Raw genomic sequence first — 20,184 nt, forward strand, 5'->3', positions numbered from 1 at the left:
AGGAGTATGGCTCCGAGTGTACACACCTAGTAGAAAGGGGAATAGAAGTCAAAAATAAGAAAGAAGGATATGAAAGCCTTCAAAGCCTGCAATAGTAATGAACTGGTACACTGTCAGTAATAAATGAGAATAAATGAAAATTGATTTGGTGCAAAAAGGAACAAAATATGGGTAAAAAAAAAAACAGAACTAAACCTTTAGTAGTATAATTAAACCCATTGCATTTCTGATGTGGGACCAGTAAAAAATAATCAGACTTTCAGCAAGGCTGTTAAAATAAGTGGGTGAGTATGGATATGTGTATTATTCTGAGAGGTCAAGCCTCAACATTTGAGCTAGGAAAATTGTAGTTACACATTTTTACAGACTGTGGACAGAGAGAAGAATGTGGTGCTTGCCCGATGTTGGAATTCCATTAACCCCAGGCAGCATGACCAATGGGCAGGGATAGCAGGAGCTGAAGTCCAGGAAAGGAATAGGAAGAAGATGCACCAGCAAAGAGAGACAAGGGTTGCTGAAGAAATGGGGAGAATTAGATGGTCATGCTGTTGGATTCAAAATGAGAAGTGAGCGTACAGGAATAAATGATCGAGGACAGAAAAATAATTGGAAAACTTGGCAAAAAGAAATATTTCAGAAAGTGGAACACTTCACAGGCAAACTGCTGTGTATCCAAATGAGAGGTGGTTTAGGCAAAAATGTATTCCAAAGGGGTTTAGAAACAAAGGGGAGAGAGATGGCTCTGTGCTCCATCACCAGCACACCTAGCAAAGGCAGCCATCCCCCATGACACCAACTGTGCTATTTCTGATGAGAACCCCAACAACAAACTGGAGATGAAGATGATGATCTCAGCAAAAAATATGCCAAGGAACACACTAGTAATCTTCCCAAGGTCCTGCCCAGCTTCCTCCAAGCACCAGCTTAGCCCAACTGCACACAATGAGCAGGATGGTTGCCTCTCCTCACTAATTAGTAGCCATGACTAGCAGGGCTATGGAAGCTAGAGGAAGCATACAGCACACCCCTTCTTTGGTTCTCAGAATAGCACGTTATGTCACGAAGCTCCTCTTGCCTCTGTTCCTTACAGCAAAGCTATGGAACCTCAGGTTCAGGAGGCTAAATGTCCTGGCTTCTGAACTGAGCTCTCGGGAGTCTTCCCAGGTCACACAAACACACCCCTCACAGGCCAGATGCTCCTTGGTTCCATTGCTGGGCTGGAATGTGCCCTTGAACTGCGACAGGTCCTTCTTGGCACACAGAGAATATACAGCAACAAATGCTTCTAAAGCAGGATTGGAGACCGGTTGCCAAGCCTTTAGGTATGTGGCCCTGAAAGCGAAATTATGGCTATGGCTCAAACTATGTTTCAGACTGATGGTTTGGCCCCCCTGATTCTGAGGGATAATTTTAAATCTCCATGGGAAGGGGAAGTGGTAGAGAAAGTGCAGAAGTGCGGTCTGTCCTCCCTTTATATTGAGTCCATGACGTATAGCCGCGCTAAAGCGGTGATCGCTCAGAGATTGGGGGATATCGCCAGACAGGAGGACATAGCCTGCGTGAAATCTGGGGTGTTTTTAAGGGAGCAGGTGTATCGGGCTGCACCAGCCCGTTACCTGGCGGATATGCACTACGTGGAATACCGCAGACTATTAACTGCGACTAGACTGAATGTCCTTGATTCAGCGGTTTTGAGGGGAAGATTTGGAGGAGTCCTATACGATCAGAGAATGTGCCATTGTGCCTTGGGTGAGGTAGAATCCACAGAACACATTTTACTGAGTTGTCCCTTTTATTTAAGGCAATATCTTATAGCCCCATATTTATCTCCGTTTAGTTCCCGACTAAGAGAACGGCAGGCAGCATATTTGCTAAACAAGCCCACTGGGAAAATAACCTTCTTGGTGGCTAAATTCCTCTTCCTGGTGCTCAAGTGTCGGAAACGTATAATCGAATGCCTTGGTGTGGGTTACCTGTAGGAGGTTCAGTAGCGCGGTCATACCTCATTTATGTATCCCTCTGATGCCTTCAGTTTTATATTTTTATATTTGTACTGAGAAATGTTTTTCTTTCTGACTATCGGTCGAATAAAGTATATTGTATTATTAACTGCAACAGTGTCTCTTGTTTATCTGGAAAGAGGATGAAGGACGGTGCGTAAACCTCTGCCTTTGCATGGTTGGAATGCAACTTACTGTACAAGGGTAAGATTCACATTCATTGCTGTGACAGTTTTTGCACCTGGCCCTGCTCACCACTGGTATGAGGCCCCAGGAATGCTGTCCACAGGGGAATGCGGCCCTCGGGTTCCCCACCTCTGCATCAAGACACAGGTATCTTCTGTGACTCTCACCTCTTTCTCCTGACCCTCGCACTTTGTTCCCACCTGACATCAGTTAGCTAGCCTTGGCCTTAATTTTAGGCCAGTGGATTATCTATGGCCCAGCCTCATTTGAAATTCTTCCTGTTGTGACCCAGCTCTAGGTTAGATGTGCACTTTCTGGAGGGCAAACTTGACAGATTTATTTGCTCTTTTCAAGGCCCCAGTAGACTTGCTTTGAATAACTTTCTCTTCTTGTCTGTCCATTAGATTCTCCTGCCCTGTACCTTTTCAGTTTCCTAGCCAAATATTTACAGAAGTGTTTGCATATATCCTTCGCAGCACAGCCAGGCTGGGCCAATCCACTGAGTGAGCCCACCTGGCAGGGTGAATCTCACAGAGGAGCACTGCTTGTTTTGCAATCTTTGGTCCAGAGAACTGATCAGAAAGCTTGGCAGAAGAAAAAGGATCTTGCATGGGAAGGAAAAAAGGAAACCTTTTCCAAGTAAGATTCAGAACAAAGGGACCCCAATTGCTGTGGTAAAAGGAGGGAGATGAATCAAGGAGTGTTGACTTCTGGATGGGATTCTATTGTAGGCTGGCAATGCTGGATAGTATTGATAAGGACAGGGTAGCTTTTATTTTTATATTTTTTATATAAAAAGGGTGAAGGATAGATATAAAAACATATGAATGTAAGTATTACGTGGAAAATGTGCTTATTTGTATTTATTTGTTTTATATGTTGATCCTTCATTCCCCACCAATTTCTATTTCTGTTGAAAAAGTGCTTCGGTACAATGTTCACGAGTTCTTCCTCTGAGACCAGTAAGGAAAGCATTCCTGCAGAAGTGTGCACAAAGAATTCAAGAGAGGGAACATCAGAGGTGCCATTCCTAGCAGACTGTGAAAATACATTTTCGATTGCTAGGCTGAAAAACAAAGCAGCACATTATCATTTGATGCCGTTGGTCTAAAGCTTTGAAACAAATGAAGAAACAAACTAGGATGCTTCCCCAAGGTTCTCAGCATGTAATGCCTTTAGCTAATGTTCAGGGATCTTCACTGGGATTCCAGAGTAAAGGTTTAATTCTACATTAACCTGTGCCTAAAGTGGATAACAAAAACTCTGATTCTATTCCTGCATCTCCCCACAGGTAGTATACAGCAAAAAACAAAAGAACCCCCACACCCTTATTGGAATGACGGTGGTTGCAAGTGTATTGGAACCATTCAGAAGTGGAAGGCTGCATGCAGACCATTAATTTGCTTCGTTGATGGCATCACAGCATCAGATCATCCTCTGTGATCCTCCACATTCTACTAGCTTATGAAGAACCAGTCTCTGGGCTGAAGGCACAGGCTGCTAGTTTTTCAGAGATATCTTAACATTAGATATTTGATGCACTCAGCACATTCTTTGGCCCCAAATACAGCAGCAAGAGTAACTTCAACTGGTGAGAAAACAAGACCTGCCTGTGAAATGAGGACCCCTAAATCGGTTTTTCATTCATCCCCAAAGTGCTGTACAAATACAATCCATAGAACACTCTCTCGCAACTCTGGGATTGACATTCATACCTATAGGACATGCACCAAAAAATTGGACATGTACTTCAAATCTGCTTGTGAAGTTCAGGCTGACTTACCTTCCCCTAGCCCCCTGCTTCCCATTTACGGCCCATCTAGTCCTTAGTCATCATGTGAAGTTCCCACCCCCACCAGCCCAACTGATCTTCTGCTTCCCTCACAACAACTGCAGTGGCTGTCAATAGTCTGTAACTGGCCCTTCCTCCTCAGCGAGTCAAAAGGTTCATGAGCACGGTGTACTAACGGAACGTCTGAGAAGCTCACAGGCCACAGTGAGCCAGGACATAACTGACTGGGTATGCATATGTAAGACAGCTTTAGCAAGAAATCCAGATTTCTGTCCACCAAAGCTCAGTTCCTCCTCCATCATTATCTATTTCCTGTTTGTCTCAGTAAGTCCTTTCCACAAAAGCATCACTTTCACAAACTCCCATAGCAATGAGCTCCTGCCACCACTCCATTCTTCTTGATCCAATGAATGTCCTTCTCCCATTCAGTCATGATTCACCTTGGCAGAACAGAGGAAAAATGTCATCTCCCTAACTGATCTTTATCATTTTCCTCTGAAAGGGTATAGGTAAAGGTAAAGGGACCCCTGACCGTTCGGTCCAGTCGTGACTGACTCTGGGGTTGCGGCGCTCATCTCGCATTATTGGTCAAGGGAGCTGGCGTACAGATTCCAGGTCATGTGGCCAGCATGACAAAACCGCTTCTGGCAAACCAGAGCAGCACACAGAAACGGCGTTTACCTTCCCACTGTAGCGGTACCTATTTATCTACTTGCACTTTGACGTGCTTTCGAACTGCTAGGTTGGCAGGAGCAGGGACCAAGCAACAGGAGCTCACCCCGTCGCGGGGATTCGAACCGCCGACCTTCTGATCAGCAAGCCCTAGGCTCTGTGGTTTAACCCACAGTGCCACCCGCGCCCCCTGAAAAGGTATATCCAGTGTCAATTGTAAGGAAGTGGAAATTTGGTTTAGACTCCATGCTCTTCAAGCCTAATAAAAAGGATATCTAGGGCACTCCCTGGGACCACTTTTTTGGTGCCATAAAAGAGAGTTTTGGTCAGACATCCCTTTGGAATAATTTCTTGACAGGTACATATTTTTCCCTGGAAAGATAGTAAGGGTACATTCAATACTGCAACCTGTTCATTTCCCCTAAAAATGCTTAAAATTCACATCCTGCAACTTCTAAGCCTTCCTATTTCCACCTGCAGGCTGCACAGACAACTGGCTTTCTTTGTAACCATTGTAAATATCCATGAAGTGTCCAATTAAGTTCCATCAGTGAAAACCATAACAATAATATGAATACCACCGTACTTAACTCTATATAAATTATCTGTTGGTGTTTCAAATCTAAAATGTGGTTTTAGCTTTCTAATTTTTACCATTCATGTGCCAACATTTCAGCTCATTCCCCTCCTCCCAAAGTCACTCAAGTCCTGGCTCTTTTAGTAGATCATTCCGTGAGCCTAGGAGGTTTTGCCAGCACCCCTCCAGAAACCCAGTTCTTATTGACAAAGGTTTCTTTCTTAGAATACACCATTGTTCTTCGACTTAGACTGCCGTGGACATAGTGTCATAAGAGAGTTAGCAGAATCGTTCAGATACAACTTACCACTCTCTGGCCCTAGAACTGCACCCTCCCACCCTCCCACCACCTCCTCCTCCTCCTCCTCCTCCTTTACTCATCACTTACCCAGGTGCGTAGGAGGCCTTCAGCTCTGATTTGATTGGAGGGCCAATGTTGGTCAGGCAGTGGCTGCTGAGGTACCCCTTGGGCATCACCATGCCATTGTTGTTATTGCAGTTGAGGTGGGTACTGTAGCTGGGTCCACATGGACTGGGCAATGGGGGGCCATGCCGGATTGGAACTTGGCTGCCAGGGGGTCCATGGTGGAGACCGTGCCGGGTGGGGACTTGGGTGCTTGGAAGGCCATGATGGAGGGGGCCACTAGACGCAGCATTGGAAACATGGCCAGCATTGGAGACAGATACACCGACACTGACAGAGCTGGAAGGTTGGGCATGAGGGTAGCCAGCAGAGGCTGGGATTTCAGAGATGGAGTCCAAATCTGAACTGTAGGACAGAAGTTAAAACAACCTGAGTAACATGTGCATACAGTGGGACCTCGACTTACGAGCTATTCGACACCCGACGTTTTCGACTTACGAGCGGGAAAAGTGGCCGTGCGCTTACGATTTTCTCGACATCCAAACGGAAAACCAGTTCACGGCTAGATGCGGTTTCCTCGACTTACGAGTTTTTAGATGCGGTTTCCTCGACTTACAAATTTTCCCATTTCCAATGCATTCCTATGGGAAACTCGACTTATGAAGTTTTCGACCTAAGAGTGTGCATTTGGAACGGATTAAATTCGTAAGTCGAGGTCCCACTGTATTGCCCTTTTCAATCCGCAGCCCTGATGCGCCAACCGGGGTGACTCAATAGCTATGCACTGAATGATGTTGGCTCATTACATCATTAATTATCCACTGAAAGAACAAAAAAACCCCACCATAGAATGTCTGAAAACATATAATGCCATCTGATCCATGATATGGAATAGAAATAGAAATGTGACGGCTAACTTGAAAGTGGAGATTACAACCACATTGATGACATCCTGTTGGTGCAAGTGTGTGTGGCAACAGGCATCAGCACTGTTCTCTGGCATTTGTTCCACAATGAGATCAAGAAAGAATCATACACAAGCCTTGGACATTCTTCTGAAAATCTCCTTCCAAATACTCACCAAGCTTATACTTGGTCAACAAGATGTGATCTTCTGGCTGCTTGTGGCTCTATGCCACTAAGTGCCGTCCAATGCAGCACACAGAAGACGTATAACCAATGCAGCACCTCTTAGCCCAAAATGTAAGCTCCTGTCGGGTTCTCTCTTGCGTGACAGTCAGACTTAAACCCCCTACAACCTTCTACTTATACTAAATTTATCCATTTCCTTTTCCTTCTGACTGTTTCCTATATAGCAAAGTCTGGTAATAGCAACCCCAAAGATATTCCTTTGGATAACACACAACTGAGCTCAGGTGTCTGGAATCAAAAACTTAACCAATGGCTCTCAAGAAAAGAAGAATCAAAAGAAAGATTTAGGAAGAACTGTGCATGTGGTAGGGATAGGCAGCTGAGTACAGTTGTGTGGAAGACAGATAGCAAAGGAAATATGATCACACCATGCAGCCACCATGGACACCCTCACAGCATTGTGCAACCATCACTGTTTATTAGGAACATAGGTGCAAAAGAACGCACTTACATATCTGGCGAGTCTTCCTTGCCGATATATTCTTCCAGGATGCTGGTGTCAATGTTCGATGGTTCCAGTGCTCCATTAATATCATGACCTGAAGCAAAAACAGGTTGCACAGGGAATGCTATTAGCAAAATTCAGACAAAGTGCCACTGTTCCCTCAGGGCCAGACAGAGCTCTGATGATGGAAATTCCCCAGAACAAAAACGCTGGTTTAAGTCAAGGAACTGAATTGGCTTTAAAATGGATATTTGAAGGAGGAAGTGGCATCAGATTCAGATCTGAAGAATGGGGCATTGTTCCAGAAACATCAGCTGGAGGCCAAGAGATGGACAACGGAAGAATAGACACCAGAAGTAGAGGGCACAAAAGATGGATGGAGGAACCATTTTATTCACAAGGGCTCAGAAATGGCTACAGGATTTGAGTCAAATTACAGGAACAATTGTCTAGGAAGGGGATAATCAAAAAACGTGTTATTTTTGAATTTTTATAGTATTTCAGAATCACCTATATCATAGAAGACATTTTAGTTGTTACTTTAATGAACGAACAGCAGTAATGATTTAGACAAGAGTGACTTTTTCTGGGTGTAAGTCTTTACAAACAGACCTGGCTGAGACCCAATCTAGTGTCTCGCCTTTCTTCCTCCAATATGGCTGTGTCCTCAGTTTGATGTTAAACATAGTGGACAAACTATGGTTAGTCTTAGCTGTAGTTTACTGAAGCAAGGCAACTTCAAACCTTGGTTTATGAAGCTGTCCTGTTTCTATGAAACATACCGTAATTAAGATTAATCACAATTTAGGGCTCAGATATTATGTTAAACCATGGATATCTAGAAATGAATGGAAGCAAAAGCTTTTGAACTTGTCCTTGTGATTGTGCAGAGGAAAGGAGCCCAAGTCCAAAACTCATGCACAGAACAATAAAGAGTAATTTCTTGTTATGCCTGAACCACAAAAGTGTAAAACCACAACTTGGGTAAATATACATAACCAAAAGAACAACCCCAGTGGGGGGGGGCAGTAAATGAATGAATAGGCATAGACCATAACAACTGGCTTGTCCATATAAAAAGTCGCAAACTGTTAGGATTACTTAGTTGCCATTTAGTCCTGGTTAAAAAATGGTTTCTTCCTAGAGATGAATAGTCTTAATAAGAACCATCGCATTTACTGAGGAGAGAGAAAAATATTCCAGTTGCACTTATTGCCTGTGACCCTGAGGACCAAACTAGACAAGACTATGGATATCCTTGATCAAATCTCCCATCTCTTTTGCAATTTTTGAAAATAGCAAGGGGTCAATAGATCCCAGGGCCTTTGGTGCTGGGAAAGGGGGGTTAACTGTCCCCTCAATCTTCCTAATGAAAATTGCCCTCCTCCCAAGCTGCTATTTGCTTTATGAGGGGAAATGTTTGTGTGCCTGCTGTGCAGTTACCAACCTGTGTCTGGTTTGCCTGTGGGAGGCAGCATTCAGGCAGCTCACTACACCATTCCCATGCCCAAGCTGGGTTAAAATGCTATTACAAAAGCCTTGGTCCTACCAGTTTTTCATCTACAGAACACAGTATTTCCCATCACCATCACTTTTCTTGCTGTGCCTCTTTGGAACAGACTATCAGCTCTTCCCCATTACTCCACTACCATATCCCTTTTCATGCCTCAGCTGAAAACCCATCATACCCCACCACAAGAATTCTGGGAACTGTAGTTTACCCTCATAGAGCTACAATTCCCAGGCCCCTTACAGCTTCCATGATTCTTTTGAGTGGGGTGATATAAGCTTTAAATGTATGGTGTATCCTGTCTTGTTTAGAGAATGACTGGACTTTCTTTTCCTTTCTTCCAGGAAGTTCCCTCTTTCTCTTCTCTTGCACTGAAAAATGGATTGGGTTTGCTGATAAAAATAAACCTCCCGCTTTATCTGTTTCTCCAGGAGTCTGAAGCTTTGTGCACAATTCCTAAGTGCCAAAGAAGGCATTATCAAGAAAAAGGGAGGGAGTCCTTCGCTCACAGCTCAGATAATGAAGAGACAACCTTTTCCTGAATGGCTCAATCACATTAGATTAGAATGAGATGTCCCTCGCTCACCAGACAAGCACACAGAGAGTCAAAGGAGTCTCTCACTCCCCACCCCTTAACAGCATTCTGGGTAAAGGTTAGTCAACCAACCAACCAAAAAGAAAAAGGGGGAAAGGAGGGGAGAAAAACAGGGGGCTTCAACCTATCAGAATTTTACCCTACGAAAATCCCTTTTACACCAAGGCAAGCAAATCAGCAGAAATAAATCCAGTGAGGAATTTTGCCAAAAGGGTTGGTGGGTGGGTGGGTGGGAGGGGGGGGGGAGAAAAATCAGAGGCACTATTTCCCTTGGTCATACAAACTGAGAAAAGGTAGGCCAGAGACACAATATCATAATAAAGCATACAACCTTTGATTTGCCATACTAGGGAGAAATCACTTGAGATAGTCAACTTCTGTACAGCACTCTTGTCAATGCCTATTGTATCAGCAACAGTTCATCATTTTCTATAAGTTCAAAAATTACCATATTTTCCCGTCTGTCTATAAGACACCCCCATGTATATATGACACCTCCTATTTTGGGGGACTCAGATTTAAGAAAATGGGGGGAGATGGCCCAGAGTATAAGATGCCCCCTGATTTCTGAAATTATTTTTTAAGGGGGGAAAACCTATTCTTATACACGGGAAAATATGGTATATCTCTCCCCTTCCGCTTATCCCATTTAGTACAGTTGGGATTCTTGGGTGAAGACCAACTGGTCCTTAGGAGTTACAGCGCAAGCCTATCAGGGTCCCCAGACCCAGAGCTTTCATTTAGAAAAAGGAGCACGTCTCCAGCCCTTCTAGAAAGAAGGCCATAAATGCTCAACTAATAGCAAACAGAAACTTACTACACATATGCAAAATTGGGGACTTTAAGCCTTTGATGAAATACAGTGGTACCTTGGTTTACGAACTTAATTCGTTCTGGAAGTCCGTTCTTAAACCAAAACTGTTCTTAAACCGAGGCACACTTTTCCTAATGAGGCCTCCCGCCGCCAGTGCCCTTCCACTGTTCAGATTCCGTTCTTAGACCAAGGTAAAGTTTGCAAACCAGGACACTACTTCCAGTTTTGCGGAGTTCGTAAACCAAATAGTTCGTAAACAAACCAAGGTATCACTGTACCAGCAAAACTGCTGGAACCCTGAAGATGACTAAAATCCAGCTTGTAATGAACTAAAGAAACTGCCAACTCACAAGATAGTTGTGATATTATGTATTTGTTGGTATAATGTTCACCAAAGATATCCATGCTTAAGTTTGGGGGAAATAAATGATGAAATCATTTGATTAGGGAACTAGAATAATATGGCATTGTATTTGCTTCTTAAAAGTTTTCATTACATATGAAAAAAACTGCAGCAAGTAACAGCTCTATGGGCTGGGATATTTTTAAAAATAAAGTTTCCTTTATTTATATTCTTAGTTACATGTTTATGAAGTGCATAAATATTATAGTAGGCACCAAATCATACAAATCTGAAGTATCATAACATACAGCATACTGTTGCTATTTATGCATGTCTTCAGTATGTAGGATGCTGTGACACAGTTCTATAGGGTAAATAGACAGGTCCCCATCCCAAAATGAGTTGGATCTAAAAGGAAAAAGTAAGTCTTTTTAAGTAAACCATTAAATAATCAGAAAGAGCACGAGTCTGAAATGTTTTAAGTTGGGGAGGTAAAGTGAAAGCCCTTATCTGCCAGTCATCAACAGTGTTCTTCCAGGAAACTTTTTTTTAGCTGAGCAGTTACGTCTGACCCAGGGGTCAATTCAGTGTTTAATAAAGATGTTTGTACATTAACCTCAATGGAGGAAAAACTGTAGAAAAATGTGAGCAGAACTAAACTCAATGGATGGAATTCAACATCACGTTATTACGCCGTCTCGTCTGCACAAGCATATCAGCTTGCCAGATGGAACAATTTCCACCCTCCCCTCACCCCTTCTAGGGTCTCCTCTGAACCCCTTAGGCCAATTTTGGGGGTCATGAGGGGAGGAGAAGGGAAAGCCCTATAGTGCAAGAAGAGGCCCTAGTGCAGGGCTTCCACTGAAGGGGGTTGTTATGTGAATCTTGCCCAAAGGGACATAGTATTCCCTAATTATGCAACTGTTACATCCATGTAGTGCAGTATTTAGAGTGTTGGAATGCTCGACCATGAAACTCGCTGGGTGCCTTTGGGCCAGTAGCAAGTCTCTCAGCCTAACCTGCCTCACAAGGTTGTTGCAAGGATAAAATGCGGAAGGAGAGAACCATGCAAACCTTACATAGAATCATAGAGTTGGAAGAGACCACAAGGGCCATCTAGTCCAACCTTGAGCTCCTTGGGGGAGGAGGGAAGGTGGGATATAAACGTAACAAATAAATAAATTTATACAGCAATAATGGAGCCTTGTTTTGTGATGCTACGGTTGGAAACAAAAATGGCTGACTAAATTCAGCACACACACACTTTTTAAAAATGTGTTGATATGAACAGAAAGCTTATGAAAGGTTCAGCCAGAAAAATCATTTGTAGGGGCAGGGGGAATGATATGATTACAATACATATCCTTAGAAGAAAGAGTTCTGTGTGCATCGGGAGAGATCCTGATGTTGGCTGCTGCTCCCTCAAGCCGTTCATGTCAGGCATAACTGTTCCTTTCTGGCTTTGGTGGCAGGTCAGCTCCTACCTTCTGGCCACCTTGCCTTGAAGGTCACTTTCATGAACACTTAATGGAGATCCAAGCAAAGGTGAGATAAGCAACCAGACGGGGAAGGTGTGTCAACTGGATAGCTTAGGGGAGTTACAACAGAACTGATAAGCAACCCTAAAAAAGAGCCCGGACTCCTGTTAAGTGATTGCTAGTGAGTTGATGAGGGGACTGTTGCTCTTTTCTTGCTAAAAATAAGCAAATCCTCCACAGGGCTTTTCTCAGCTTTAGGCTGGAGGCACTTGAGTCAGCTACCCTAGCTTCAGTGACATGCCAGTTCTGTTGGAGCAGCATGCTCTGTATCCATCCCAGGGTAATTTTTTAAAATACTTGTCTCTTACAAACTTAATGCAACACAAGACAACGGGCGCCCATCTTGTGTTCTTCCCCCTGTACCACCTCAAACAGTGGGAATCGCTTCCCCAAACCTGTTTGTGGTTTGCCTTTTCGCAAGCTCCTTCGTATGTCTGTCCATCCATCTCTTTGGGAGCAAAAAGTATCTCTGGAATGTCTGCAGCCGAGTGCGAGCTCTTAAGAGCATCTTGTTGCTCGAAACTTCTATTCAGTAAAGACTTGTTACCAAAAGCCAGCTTAGGTGATTAATTATAAGCTAATGCTGCTCTTTGGAGTCACGAGCTCCTAACAACATTAAACAATGCCCCTTTGCCCCCTTCCCTTTCTAACGAGAGATTAGAAGGGAGCAGAAAGCTTCAGAGGAACACAAACACACTCGAAACTCCCCAAATGGGAGAGATTCTTTCTTCCCAGTTCCAATAAGACAGGCCTGGAATAGAAAATGCACTCAGTCAGGGCTCATCTTCCCCAAGCAATAACTTCCAAGTGCTAACCCTGTCAGAGCCCTTCGTTATCTATGGTGCGTGGTTCAACCTGCTCTTTACTAGTCTCTTCCTAAGCTCCAGTCCAAAGGCCCACAAGTCTGGCATTTGAACTTTGGTGCCAGGTGAAAATAAGAGTCACTTTATGAGGAAGAAGCAGACTGAGGCAGCAAATTGGAAGAACAACAAGCTTCCTTGTGGCCTGGCAACTGAAAAGCCCTCCTAGGAAATGCCGTAAACCTTCACTTCAAAAGTTACATTTCTTAACATATTCTTTTAAGCTGCTTTTCCCTCCACACAAACCTATCATTTTATTCCTTTTCACAATTTCAGTGCTGTTCCTCAGTGACAGTTCCAACAATATTATACCTTCTACTGCAGAGCTGCAATGTGCCTTTCAAATATAACATAGTTATTAACAGAAATAATAAACATCCTTCAGAAATGCAGCTTGAATATATTGTTATTTATAGTACTTAATAACTTTCCTTTATTGTCAATCTTCAGCATTTAACAGGCAAAACAAAACAATTTTGGTAGCATGTACCTTAGGCCGTGCTTTGCACATAATATAATGGTTTGGTATTATGTACACAATCTTCAGGGCCAGCCTGCCTCCCCCTTCATCCTCCATTTTGGTTACAAGCTCAGAAACTATTGCTTCACTTTCAGCTAGATGATGTTACTCAATATGTCCAACCTGGACAAGCTGTGATTAGTCTATACCTCAAAGTTTAGACCCCTAGAAAACAAGCCACTTTCAAACTGTGATTTCTGATACCCATTAAAACGGAATTCTCCTCCAGCTTGTGTCCACCAGTTGGCTTAGACTACAACTCCTATCAGATTCAGCCAAAAAACAGCTGGAGGGCACCAAGTTAGGGAAGACTACCCTAAACAATAAGTAGCACTAACCACAATTCCTGGTTGAGATAAAACGAGTACAGTGGTGCCTCGCTTAATGAATGCCCTGCTTAACTAAATTTCCGCTTAACGAAAGTTTTTTCTAGCGGAGGTTGCCTCGCTAGACGAATTTGTTTTACGAAAAATTCGTCTAGTGAATCACAGTTTCCCATAGGAATGCATTGAAATTCAATTAATGCGTTCCTATGGGCAAAAAAAAATTCAAAAAAATTTCAATGCATTCCTATGGGATTCGCTAGACGAATTTTTCGTTATAAGAAAAGACCCGTGGAACGAATTAAATTCGTCTAGCGAGGCACCACTGTAAGTGAAAGTGAAAGCTTCCAGTCTCCTCTCACTGATGCACCAAAGATAAGATAAGATATCTTTATTGTCATTGTCCCCTTGGGGAACAACGAAATTACTCGGTTGCTACATCCACTCAGATAAAGCATTCTGCATAATCCGAAATTACAAAACCTAATTAAAAACAGTAAATATAATACAAAATAACAAGTAAAATAAGATGACTTCAAAGTCCAGGCTTTCCATTTAAGGCCAAAATCGCTCTAGAGAAGAAACTGTTCCTGAGACGGCTTGTTCTTGCCTGCATTGTTCTGTATCTCTGTCCCAATGGCAGGAGCTCAAAGAAATGGTGACCAGGGTGCGTTGGATCTCTTGATATGTCTAGTGCTTTTCTATGGCACCTGGTGGTGTAGATTTGTTCAAAGGGGAAGAGGGGAAGCAGAAAACTGTGAGCCCAAGGTTGACCCATGCTCCTTTCTGTAGCACCAAACTGTGGCTCAGTATTACATTCAGACACAGCTGTTATAAGGGCTATTACAAACCCAGAATTCAAATACAGTAAAGATACTGTAGTATTTTATGTAGGGAGCTGAAACACACAAACACATACCATTTTCGGGGGGGGGGGCATACAAAGTTCACTCCATTTACCAGCTGACCTGGCAGTGGCAATAATCACGCTTCTCAGTGCTGCTGGGCTCCATTTTCTCTTTTTATTTCACCCACAACTCACTAGAGGAAGAGCAGGAAGAATAACCCTCACTCTGATTTGGCTTTAGATGGAACCACATATCCAAATATCTGTTTTGAGTGGAATAAGTTCGCATGAGAACATTCAGGTCAGCCTTAAACTTCACCTATCTAACAGGTACATTTGGAAGCTATATCCCAATATTAGGTACAAATTAAGTACAGTATATACAGTACCAGCAGCTGGATTACATAGTGAGAACATGAGTATTTTACCAATATTATTGACTCTGTTTAGTGAGGGGGCTGTGACCTTTCTCTTTTACTGAAAGAGTCCAACCTCAAGACTGGACTGAGATATTCCACCTTGTGTCAAGATGCTCCTGAAGACTATTGCCAATGGCTTAGGCTTCAGTTACTCTAGGTATTGGCTCTTTTCCTACCTCCTTTTACAATCTCAGAGCAGTCTCCTCATATGTCACCTATGTGGCAAACTAGACTAACAATGATATCAAGTGAGGAATTTATTAGTACAGTAGTGGCTCCTAGGCTTTGAAAGCATCTTTCTCCAGAAAGCCAATATAGGCTCTATATTTTCTAGAGGTGCTAAAGACCTTTCCGCTTAGACCAGAGTAGCCAAGGTGAACCACAAATCCTATCAACCCAGTCCACCGGACATGCTAGTTGGGGCAGATGGGAGTTGGAATCCAACAACATCTGGAGGGCACCATGTTGGCTGCCCCTGGTGCAGACAATCATTTAGCAAGCAAAGAATGAAGAGAGAGTTCTTTTAATTGTCACATCCTTATCATTTTGAAGTTCCGCATGCCCCATTTGCACGTCACAATGAGCCAGAGTTTCTGGGTTATTGTGCTTTATTGGGTGCACGCTGCCTCGTGACTCCTGTTTGAATCTCCCCCTGGTTTCCTGTGACAGTCAAACCCACAATGGTGTTTTGTGTTCTCCCACAGAGTCCACAATCCACAATCAAGTCAACAACAAATCATAGCTTCGGGTTGGCTAGCAATTGTGGCTTGTTTGGGAGGACCAAACCAAAACTCCAGATTTGGTTATAATAGAAAGTTAAGCTTAACTGCCATTTCCTGGTTTGCTTCTCCTGCTCATGCCAAAAGTGGAGCAAGGCAGGAGCGATTGTGCAGCAGCTCACCGCTTGATCCCAATAAACTACCATGAGCCAGAGTTTCTGGCTTATCGTGACATTTGAATGTAGCCAGTGTTTAACAAGCACCAATGTTTCCAAACCACAGTGAAATCCCCTTTTCGGAATTTCTTTACAAAATGTTGAATCAGATAGCAACGAACCAAGCAGCAGAACATCCACACCTACATATTAGCAAGCAAATATGTACAGTCCGCTCTTGCACCATCTTTCAGTCAACTCACATCCGTGGAACCCCAACAGACATATCCAAGTGCATATATAATGCACATCTGGTGGGACTATCGGAGGATTATGAGCTTTCGGAAAGAGGCTTTTTGTTGTCTCAGGCACAGTAAGTCACGTTCTCTCTTTCACTACATCTTTTGGGACTGATGAAGGAGAGAGTAAAACCTACTTGCTGCCAACTACTTGAGAATGTTAATGACAGCTAGAGCAACATTAAAATGGGAAAATAGTTCAGAATCATGTGGAATGCTGCATATATAGGAAAAAAATCTAGTTACATATGCATTTTCTTGAAACAACTAGATTACTGGTAAACTTGAGTATCCTTTCATTAGGTATTTAAAAAGATAGCCATGAGGGATCTAAATTATACACAATTGCATGTTTAAACCTCATTCACATCAGTGGTTAGAGTGACTATGTGGTTTAATATCTCCCATTAAAATCACTGAGTGTCAGACCACGACCTGGGAGACCAGAGTTCAAATCCTCACTCAGTCATGAATCTCAGGCCTTGGGCCAGTCACTGCCTCTCAGCCTAACCTATCTCACAGCATTGTGGTGGGGATTAACTGAGAAGGTGGGAAACCATGTATACAACCTTGAGGAAAAAGTGGTATATAAATGAAACAAACAAACAATATCAAACATGTTCTCTTTGTTCTTTTCTTCTGAGGCAGAACTCTCATTTCTGTCCCTGTCTGCATTTTTTTTTTAAAAAAATAGATAAAGACTCCAAAAATGTTGGGGGAGAATCTCGTTTAAGTTTAAACATCAGAACTTGTTGCTTGGCAGTTAAACCTTCCTCATAAAGTCAGACGATTCAAACAGATCACAGAATAATTGACTTGTTGAGTTGGAAGGGTCCACAAGGGTCATCTAGTCCAACCCCCTGCAATGCAGGAATCGTTCGCCCAACGTGGGGCTTGAACCCATGACCCTGAGATTAAGAGTCTCATGCTCTACCGAGTTATCCCAGCTGAATCATATTGGAAACAGGGCAAGAACTGACAGTTTGGTGTCCAGTGCTGATTACCCTGAAATCCCAAGTCACAACAGTGTCCTCTTTCTTTAACATCCAATACACCTTTACCCCTCCCTAGAGGTCAAGGGTTTTCATCACCACCATCCAGTGCTTTGCTAAGCTCACAAATATTGTTTGGAAGAGGCAGCTAGTGCAAATGTCACCTCCTCATCTACACTGGCTGCCCATTTGCTTCCACAGCTGACTCAAGGTGCCAGTCAGAACAGTAAGCAAGCCTCAAACAGCAAGGTTGTATGCCAGCTCCTATATATGCAGACTTGCTTTGGATCCTGTTTCTCATGGGAAATAATATCTCCAGGTCTCTGAAGCAAGGGTTTATTGAGCAGGGACACTGCACCTTTGGAGTTATTTCCCTGGGAAAGCCTACTATCAGGGCCGGCTCTAGGCCCGCTCCTGGTGGCGCGGGGCGCCAGGGCACCAGGCCACCAGGGGCGCCGCTGCGCCCGCTGAGAGGCGCGGCTGAGGCTGCCCCAGAGGCACCTCCGCTGTTCAGCAGCTTCAGGTCGCTCTCCGGAAGCGCGCGGGCCTGGGGCCGCCTCCGCCGCGCGCAGGGGCATCGCAACAGGGGGCGGGCAGCGCCCCCTGGCCCAGGGCCGGCCCTACGGCAGGCTGGGTGGTGCCGCCTGCCGCGCTGGGAAATGGGGCAGGGGGGGGCGCTGGAGGGATCCGGCACGACAGGGCGCCGGGCATGCTTAAGACGGCCCTGCCTACTATGCCACTTACAATCATAGAATCACAGAATTGCAGAGATGGACGGGACCTTGAGGATCATCTACTCCAACCCCCTGCAATGCAGGAAAATGCAGCTGTCCCATACGGGGATCAAACCTGCAACCTTGGCATTATCAGCACCATACTCTAACCAACTGAGCTATCCAGGCTTCATGTTACAGTACACATTTCCTAGTAGCCACACTTTTGTTCAACCCGGCATTTGAAACACTGATGGTTGGCATGAACAGTTGGCAGATTTTATACCTGATGGCTCAAACCTATTTTAACACTGCTAGTCATGCAGACTTGGTTTTGCATTTTTGTTTTCTTTGTATTGATTTCAATAGTTTTCATTTAAACCAACTTGCTTGAGATCACTTTAGCAATTTTATTTTATTTTACTCTGAAACAGTAAAATTACATTACAGTGAAGCTGGGATTAATAACATTCAGTAGTGTGGATACTTAAAACATGGTCTCTGAGCTGAATTTCCCTGAAGCCAGCTTAAAGTTACTCAGGATTCACAACAGCAGTGTGCCTACCCTCGGAGAATACGGTCCACTCCAGATCTGTCAGCAGAAGAACCTCTGGCAAGCCATAGATGATTCTGGGGGATATTCCAGAGTGTGGTCTTGGTTTGGGTGGTCCTCATGGCAGGCTTTGCTGGGCCTCACTGTTGCTCTGAGCAAACTGAGGGAATCTACACAATCGCTGCGTGTTTCAGGGGACAGACAGTAATGGCAAACCAAGTTTGTCTTTCAGAGAAGCTGTTTGCCATTACACATCTTCTCAACCAAAGAAGCCCCCATTGACCAGGAGCAGAGTTTGAAATTCTTTTGACTACAGGAGACTTAGATTCACCAACACAACCGGGAGTGCCTGCCACAGGCACCTCATGTTAAACCTTAGATTTCGCAACCAGGCTCAGCCACACCTGCTAAAGTCAAGTCAAACAGCCTGCCAGATTCCTTGGTTTTTAACCACAGATGCAGAGGGGTCTGAAAGCATCACACTGCAACAAAGGAAGCTAAGCTGGACTATGTCTGGCTTAGTGCTTGGATGGGAGACCTCCAGGAAACCATATGCATGCCACCTCAAGTTCTGTTGAAGAAAGGTAGGATGTAAACGTAACAAAAGAAATAAACAGGAACAAAACATGGATGAAAGGGAGGGGTGGCATGTGCCGTTTCGTCACCCGAGGCAAAACAGGGAGGTGCTGGCCCACCGCTCACTCCCTTACCTAGGTAGTGCGGCAGTGCCAGCAGTCGATTCTGGCAAGATCTCGTGAGATCTTGCGGAGAGTACGAGATCTCGCTAAAAGCCACAGCTGCTGCCACTTCTCCACCAGCAATGGAGGAGGTTGGGTAGGTGGGATGCCCAGGCTGTGCCACCTCTTGGGATTCTGCTGTCTGAGGTGGCTGCCTCTGCCCGCCTCTTGGGCAAGCCAGCATTGCTGAAGTGCATACAAATCTTTTCAGAGCTACCTTTCCCTAACCCTAAACCCTCTGAAGCATTTCCAATTACTCCCATAACCCCTGTCCCCAGACCTCTCGCAAACGTCTCATTTGCACTCTCACTGAGCAGACTGAGCTGCCCAAGGGGCTGAATCCAGAATTCTCAGTTATCAGACCTAAGGTATCCTCAGTTTCCTCTGCTACCAAACTGCAGGAAAGTGTCAGGAAATGGTGCAAATGTTTGTTTGGAAGGAGCTGGGGGAATGAGGTGGGGGTGGGGAGAGAGAGAGAAGGGCATTAATTCAAGCACAAGCCTAACAAAAGGAATAGAGCCCTAGAAAAAGTTGAGTCCTTTGAACATGTGAGAATGCCAGGAATTCCACTGTTTGGACTGGTTTTCTCTGTCAGTCCTAAATGTCAAAACTTGGCCAGAGTACAAAAAGGAACTTGGGGTGATACAATGGATCGTGTTTATTTGGACTTCCGCCTTGGGCACACTGGGCAGCTTCGAATGATTTAGTGCCTCCATTCTGTTGGTAAGGTAGGAATATGATGGAGGGCCGCTATGAATACACTATAACAGTTAATTTGTTTATTGCCTTTTATTTTATTGAATTTGTAGCCCATCCTTCCACAGGGCAGCACATTGTATAGCATTAGTGCCTTCAGGATAGAAATTCCTATGGGTCCCCCCGCCCCACACCACAGAGTGGCCCCTGCACGAAACCAGTGCTAGGTGACCAGGCCAGGGATGGGTTCAATAAATTGCAGGGGCAAATGAATTTGTGATCATCTAGCTGAAACAAAAACACCACCACCACCTTTCTACCATCACATTTTCATTCCAGATCCTACTTTGCAAGCTTGACCCT

The 20,184-nt window shown here is 44.1% G+C and overlaps 1 protein-coding gene across 2 annotated transcripts in view; it reads right to left on the reverse strand.

The window, feature by feature from the left end:
* The window catches only part of MYRF (myelin regulatory factor), a 97,349-nt gene that overhangs the window by 43,721 nt on the left and 33,444 nt on the right, over positions 1-20,184 (reverse strand). For both annotated transcript variants that reach the window (XM_035123506.2, XM_035123496.2), the window contains exons 2-3: positions 7,195-7,282; positions 5,616-5,996 (exon numbers count right to left, since the gene is read on the reverse strand). In XM_035123506.2, coding sequence (XP_034979397.2) covers positions 5,616-5,996; positions 7,195-7,282 — 469 coding nt within the window. The remainder of the gene's footprint in view (positions 1-5,615; positions 5,997-7,194; positions 7,283-20,184) is intronic.

This window comes from Zootoca vivipara, chromosome 1, assembly GCF_963506605.1.
Source record: "Zootoca vivipara chromosome 1, rZooViv1.1, whole genome shotgun sequence".
NCBI lineage: Eukaryota > Metazoa > Chordata > Lepidosauria > Squamata > Lacertidae > Zootoca > Zootoca vivipara.